Source organism: Herpailurus yagouaroundi, unplaced genomic scaffold, assembly GCF_014898765.1.
Source record: "Herpailurus yagouaroundi ecotype Mexico unplaced genomic scaffold, PumYag 186, whole genome shotgun sequence".
Lineage (NCBI taxonomy): Eukaryota > Metazoa > Chordata > Mammalia > Carnivora > Felidae > Herpailurus > Herpailurus yagouaroundi.
This window is the reverse complement of record NW_024412417.1, coordinates 29,112,213-29,119,692: the sequence shown is the minus strand read 5'-3', so window position 1 is coordinate 29,119,692 and position 7,480 is coordinate 29,112,213. Positions and strand designations below refer to the sequence as shown.

Here is a 7,480-nt window from a genome sequence, read left to right as displayed (position 1 = left end):
AGAGAGAGAGAGAGAGAGAGGGCTCCTTGTTTTGTCCTCGGGTCTCCGTGGCAGGCACTGCGCACTCAAAAGTCCTGTGAGACATGACAAGAGCTGCCTGTTTTCAAATGCCACCGTATATCCAAAGAAAGGTCAAGAGTGTTACCTACATAACTGCATTTTATCCGCATAGCAGATACCACAATCCTCATTTTACTGGTGAGAAAACTGAGGCACAGTGAGGTTAAATAGATTGCTCACATTTTTGTAGCAAGGAAGAAGAAACCTCGTGTATGAAGTTAAGGCCCATAACTACCAAGCTAGGTGGAGATATATATATATATAGATATCTATATATACCTATATAGATATCTATATATATATATATCGATCTGTCTTTCGATCTATGTATCTATCTATTTTTTTCTTGTTGTAGAACAACATATGACTCCTGCATCCTTTTCTTGTGAGCTGATAACCCAGGCCAATTGTATGAACCCATTTGGCCCTGCAGGGTGATGTCCAGATTCCCTAGAGTGGCACAGGAGGCTGGTCAGAGTCCAAACCCACACCCTCCTCTCTAGAATCCGCCTCCCACACCTGGGGCTCCTGCCTGCAGGAACTATTTTCAGTTCGCTCATGGCAATGGACAGCCTTTGTCGGTGGTGTTGTCTTGCTCCGTGATGTCCTCCTCCCTCTTCTCCTCCTGGCTGACTCCTTACAGTCCTTCCAAAATGAGTGTGAGTATCACCCCCTTTCCCCTTCTATAAGCTGAAAAAAAAAATGAGAATGATACCACCCGACATGTTGCCAGGGGGCTCCAGGGCATTTCTGTAGACCTTCCTCAAGCCCTTCTCAGCACAATAAAATTCTGGGATGCTGACTCCTTGTTCATCATCTGGAAGGACCCAGAAAACAGAGGGGAACAGACTCTGATCATCATTGGTGATAGACTCTGGCAGCAGCCCAAGGAACCCCTGGTTTGTACCCACACCTGGGAGTGGCCAGGCTGGTCCCCACAGCATCTTTTTAACAGCTGCTGAAGGAAAAATTTAGACAATTGAAAAAAAAAAAAAAAGTAGTCCATGAAATTGAGACATCTGTGGACATCAATAACCAAAACAGTTACTTTATTAAAACAATTTCTAACGCTTTCATAATTCAAAAATTAAAATAGTTATAGCCATTACTACTTTGCATTACATGTTATAATAATGTGTTAGTGTTTTTGTATAGTGTCTTTGTGTAATACTTGACTTTGAGCAGTGGGTCACCCAGCAGGGAGGTGGGTGCCTTGTGGAAGTGGAGAGGATGCCAACTTAGAGGACCCAGATTTCACTTTCTGGTTGAGTGATTGGGCAAATACCCAATTTTTCTAGAGCTTCTGTTTCTTTTTGTCTAAAATGTCAGTAATAGGCGAGCCTCCCTGGCATTGTTTGGAGGCCAAATGATAGCATGATTGTGAAAAGCGCTTTTGTAAATTGTAGCGTGCTCAAAGGAGAGTAAAAAAAAAAAAAATGGTGGTATTATTTCGGAGAATGTTACAGGAACTTATACAGTATACCGCTGCCCACGGTTAACCTGGAAACGCTAATTCAGGGAACTCATCAGCGGCACCGCAGGAAACTTGTGCAGCAAAATCCTTTTGGAAGCAGGGGAGAAAATCCCACGGAATGAAGGAGAAACGCAAATCAAACCTCGCGGAGACTCTCCTTGAAAGATTACGGGATGAAAAATTAACTTGGCACAGTTGGGGGTGGGAATGTGGACGCCTGCCCTGGATGCCCCGTCTTCGGCCTCCGGACACTTTCCTTCCCCAAAGCCATTTTAGTCAAAGGTCATGTGTGAGTCTTGTCAAAGGCCAGCTTCCAATGGAATCATTGTCCCCCGGGACAGCGGCCCCCTGACTACATCTGCATTGGAGAAATCCCAAAAGCAAACGGCCCAGTGCAAACAAGAGCAGCCCGGGGCAGCCGTCCCGGGGCAGAGCTCACAGGTCCGCCGGGCCGCAGCAGAGGCCGCGTCCGCAGCGCCCGGGGCCCGACCAGGCGCCCAGACGCCCGCAGCATGACCCGCCGCGCCGATCGGGTACGGTAGGCGTCTCTCTCTTCCCGTCCTCCATTGCTGGGTTCCCGAGTCCAAGCTGCCGTTCTGTCAGCCGGGAAACCTTGCAAGGGGCCTCCAGATTTGCCGGAAAACGGTCCCTGTTGGGCTGCGTTCCCGTGCACTCAGCTGGAGCATTTGCAGGCGCGCCGGATGCAGAGCTTAACTCGTTCCGAGTTTCCGTTGCCAGGGAATGTTTGGGTTTGCGAACACTGCGCCTCTCGTTTCTGGAAAACGAGCCGGTGGAACTGGCGGAGAGGGGTGGTGGACGAGTCTCCGTTCACCAGAGCTCGAACCCGTGCCAAGCGGGAGCTCCCCGGGGGCACAGCCAGTCTCGGGGTGCTGTGAGTGTGAGTTCTCCCCTCCCGCGGCCGCGAGAGGCTCCGCGTTTTGTTTATTACCTGTCGGACAACGGCTTTTTGCAGGAGGGATGGGGAGTTTTAAAGCCATCTGTTTCGGTAATGTTCTCTGGGAGCCTACACTTGCGTCCAAAGGAAACAGAATCATCTAGCAGATGGAGGGAGCCCCTTCCACAAGGCGGGGTCCCCCTCCCGGGCGCCACAAAGGAAAGATTTGATTGGCGTGCACACAGCCGGGCGGCCGGTCTCTCGGCCCTTTGTACTTAACTATTTGAACAAGTCTTGCAAATGGATCTGGCTAATTTTGGATAAGAGTGGAGGGAGCCTGGGGTCTCGGCGGAGTAGGGGTGCTTTTGATCTGGACTTGGAAACCTCCCAGGGCAAACAGAGCAGGTGGGGAGGATCGGAAGGGGCGGTGGGCACAGCCCGCGCTCGGGCGCTAGCGGCGGGTCAAAGGGTTTCGGCCGCTGCACTGCCACACTCTGGTTTCAGTTTAACAGGTTAAGCCCAGAGCCATTTCTCACTGATAAAGGGAATGAAAACAAAAGGCTTTCTAGCGCTCAGCAGGACGGAGAGGGAAGCCGGCGGGGGTATTTGTTTACGTCGTTTACCGCACGCACGCCCAGCTGCACACAGCACCGCAGCTCTCCACGCTGCAGTTCCTGAGATGTTAACTGAGCCGCTGCCCTCCCTCCCCTGCAGCTGCCATCTCCATTTTGTCGTCCACCTTCCCACTGCACTTCTCCAAACGGTGGGTGACACTGGGCGTCTCCACGCCGTCACCGCCCGGTTACTGCTTCCCTGCTCTTCAGCTGGCGTCCACCCTCGCTTCTGAACGTCCACCCTCGCTTCTGAACGCAAAGCTCGGTCAGGGCCGCCGGAGACCTCTCTGAACCCTAGAGCAAGTTCAGCTCTCCGCCGGCCTCTCTGTGTCATTTTGAACTGTTGCTCGTCCCCTCCCCCACCCCCGCTCCATGTCATTACTCTCTCCTGGGTTCTGTGATACCACACTTTCCTGGTCTCCTCTGACTTTGTAGTGCCTTTCAGAGGTCCTCTCTGCATGGGCATTGGCGGATCCGACTGTTAAAGATTCTCTTCCCCTGGGAGATCTCATCTATTCCCATGGCTGGCTGCAACCATTACCTACAAATCTGGGGCCCACCCTGATCTTTCTTCTAAATACCAGCCTTTAATACAGAACATCTCCATTTTGATGTCCCTAGGAGCACATTGAAATCAGCATGCCCAAAACTGAATTTGTCTTCTCCCCCCTCCTCCCAGGCCTGCCCCTCCTCTTCCACTGGCCACTACTCAAATGGCCTCCCCAGTGTCCGGGCCAGACACAACAGAATCGTCCTGGGTGACTTCCTCTCTTTCATTCACCACACCTGATCAGTCTCTACTCTACCTGCTCAATATAATTCACATGCACAACCCCCCTCTGTCTTACCTGCCACGGTTTTGGTTGAAATCAGTACCACCCCCAAATGGATTCTGGTCACAATTTCCCATTAGTCTCATTTGAGGCCAGCACTACCCATCTCATGCCCTCTATCTTGTCACCATACTATGTCCAATGAGCTTTCTAAAATGCAAATATCATCGTACAGATCTGTTCTGAAAAGTCGTCTGTAGATTCCTTTTTTTTTCCTTTTGAGAGTAGTGTTGGCATACACAGGTTCTCCACAACTTGCCTTTTACCGTCCCCTTCTTATCCTTCACTTCCTCTCCACATTTTATGCACTTTTTTTTTGAAAATGTAGGCACATTAAATTATAAAACATGACTTTCCTCCTTGTCCTTCTGTTAGGTCAATGTCTAACTTCTATTTTCTCCTGAAGAATCAGCTGAGAGCTACTTTCTTTTAGAAACCACTCAGACCATCTGCTCTCCATCCTCCAGAATGGGTTAGGTATCCCTCCCATATTTTTCCAGAGCTTTCTTTATTCCTTCTTTCAGAGCGTTCACCCTTCTTTCTTGCAAATATCTATTTGTCTGCCTCCTACTAGCCTGTAAACTCCTCAATTGCAGGGATCAGCTCTTTTTGTCTTAGCATCAGCCCAGCTGGGATGCTCAACAAATTTGCGTGAATTCTTGCGCAGTTCTTGCCAGTGACTGTTGTGTTCAGGCATTGACTAGGATGATAGAGATACAATCTGTAAATACAATATGATCAAGAACAAAGAGGGAAGGTCAACAATGATTATCGGGAAAAGTCATAGTCTTCATGGTTTTAACAAAGGAAGGGTTTAGACTTTCTAGGTATTTGAGATAATCCCCCAAGTCTCCAGTTCTACCAACTCACTCTCCAGTCCACATCTCAACTAATGAGTGTCTCAGACTGCTACCTGCATCTATCCTAACCTTATCCAAGACCGGGAAAAGCTGCATGAAAAGTCTTTTCCAATTTTGCTTTGGCTTTGTGAAGGCAAAGGAATCCTTTTCACTTGGAACCTGGCATGGGAAGAGGGTACTGAAGGCCAAGATAGGTGGGCTTCTGAGCCTTTTGATAAGGTGGTACCTGAGACACAAGCTGGTGTCTTCTGATACCAGAGAAGGTCTGCAAGGCCTGGGAAGGCACCAGCAGGTGAGATCTCTTAAGGGCGGCTTGGGCATGGTAGAGGCTCTGGGAGACGAGAGATGAGAAAATGCAGCTTTGGTTTTCCAAAGAGAGAAAGATATGTGTCTGAAACTCTAGACAGAGGTGAGTGACAATTAGGTTCTGTAGAGAGTTTTTGAAACTGCAAGCTGTTCTCACTTGGAGCCATGGTCCTTTTGAGATCTGGATGGACATTACCCTTCTTAGCAAAAATGGACAATATGCAGCACAAGGCACTTTCTGTAAACTTGCAGGAAGTTCATACAAGTCCACTCTTGGATTCCTTTGAGTTGACATGAACCTCAGGTTAAAAATCTCTAGTCAAAGGATTAATTCATTCAACAGACATTTGGGAGGGTAGGTGGTGATTAGTAGGAGCCAGCACATGTCCAATTAAGTGTATTTTCTCTTTTGAGAGGATCCCAGTGTAATGTGTGGTATTGAATCTGGAGTCACAGGACCTGGGCTCACATCCCTGCTCTGGCACTCACTAGGTGTGTGACTTTCTCTCTGAATCAGAGTTGTATTATTTATTAAAAAGGGATAATAGGTATTGGGGGTTTTAACTAAAATAAATCACCTTGAATATGGTTGTACAGAATTGTCATCAATCAATTAAAAACCTTGATTTTAGGAAGGGCCCCGGTCTTGCAAAATTCTTCTGGATTAGAAGGATGCACGTGGGTTAAATTAATACCCGGTTGAACGCATTTGTTAAAGGAGATTGGATTGGCAGGTGGATGTCTTTGGTGGTATGCTCTGGGCTGTGTCCTTACCCTGCTTTTATTCAATGTCGTTGATGTCCATGAAGGCATAACACATTGATCACATTTGCTTAGAAAAGGGCATAAGGATTAGGGGTCCAGAAGCCGTCAATCAGTTGTGGTCTATTTTGCCTTTTTAGATTGTAAGGAAGTATGCAGAAATAGATACCAAATGTATTTTGCGTGGATCATAAAAGTCAATTGCAAAATTACTGGGTATATCTGCGTGAGACAAAGAGCGAGAAAGGGATGGGAGAGTGAGAGATAAGAGAAGAAGCGGGATAGAGAGAGGGGAAGAGAGAGGAGGGACAGAGTGGAGGGGGAGGAAGTGACAGAGAGGGAAAGTTCGGGATAGAAGTTGTGGTTTCATATAGTTAAGATTTAGGAGTTTAAACTGACAATAAAACCAATAGTGATCTGTTTCTTCTAAACTAATGTTAGGTTTTATGTTAAAAGATACAGAAAATAGAACATGGAAGGTGACAGTCATTCTCTGTATTGTGCAGACTGTATCTGAACCATTGTGTCTAGTTCTGATGGATACATATTAATTCATTAGCATTTATTAATTTTTGTAAGTTTATTTTTTGAGAAGGAGAGAGAGAGAGAGAGTGGGGAGGGGGCAGAGAGAGAGGGGGACAGAGGATTGGAAGCAGGCTCTGTGCTGACAGCACAGAGCCTGACGTGGGGCTCGAACTCACAAACCTGGAGATCATGACCTGAGCCAAAGTTGGACACTTAACCGACTGAGCCGCCCAGGCACCCCCATTAGCATTTTTTTAAAAGCATTTATTATGTACCAATCATTGTGCCAGATGCTGATGATTAATGGTGCTGAAAATGGTAGACCTGCCTTCATGGAGTTCACAGTCTGGCAAAGGTGCCAGAAGAATAAGGAGATGATTTCAATTCAGTGTCATACTTGCTTTCATAGGGGAAGCTCAGATCCCTGTGGAACCACCTAGGAAGAGATATTTAATCCAAGCTTAATGGGACCAGGGTAGACTTTTAGAGGAAAGTGTGCAGGAGGGAAGAGTTCCAGGCAAACGTAACAGTACCCTTCAGTAGGCTGAGGGCAAGAAGCCTGTTCAAGGAACTGAAAGAGGGGGTGCAGAGGGCTGAGGGGATGAGAGAGATGAGATAGAGTGGTGGTAGGAGCTAGGACTAGAGCTGTAATTGATCCTCAGGAGAATAGGGAATCATTGAAGACCGTGAACAGGGCAGGGTCCCAATCAGTTTTGTGTTTTGGAAAGATCATTCTGGCTGCTGAATGGACAGTGGCTTGGAGAGATGGTTGACGAGGGAGGTGTTGTGGTAATATAAACAAGAGAAGATGGTGGCCCCATCCCCAATGGGAGCAGGAAAAGGACAAGCGTGGAACAACTCAAGAGCGAACTAGAAGATAGGAAGCAAGTAGTGACCTACTGTGGGAATGCTGTAGGGAGGGCAGCTACAGGACATTTCAGCTGCAGAGGAGAGGATCTAGAAGGCTAGGATGTCTGTCTTTACATCTTTTACTCTCATGTGGAAGAGAGATTAGCATTGTGTTTCTCTCTCTGAGATGACAGAGCTGGGCCAAATGGGTGGGAGAGTCAGGGAGATAAATTTCGGCTCAATACAAGGAGGAATTTTCTTTCTTTCTTTCTTTCTTTCTTTCTTTCTTTCTTTCTTTCTTT

At 47.5% G+C, this 7,480-nt stretch overlaps 1 protein-coding gene across 6 annotated transcripts in view; it reads left to right on the top strand.

The window, feature by feature from the left end:
- The first annotated feature begins 618 nt into the window (after positions 1-618).
- The window catches only part of ENPP2 (ectonucleotide pyrophosphatase/phosphodiesterase 2), a 112,632-nt gene continuing 105,770 nt past the window's right edge, over positions 619-7,480 (top strand). For 3 of the 6 annotated variants that reach the window (XM_040494311.1, XM_040494310.1, XM_040494307.1), the window contains exon 1: positions 619-719. In XM_040494311.1, coding sequence (XP_040350245.1) covers positions 663-719 — 57 coding nt within the window. In that variant the 5' untranslated portion in view covers positions 619-662. Of the gene's footprint in view, positions 720-1,821; positions 2,068-7,480 lie in introns of those variants that run through there. The other 3 variants (XM_040494316.1, XM_040494314.1, XM_040494309.1) reach the window with 2 other exon arrangements.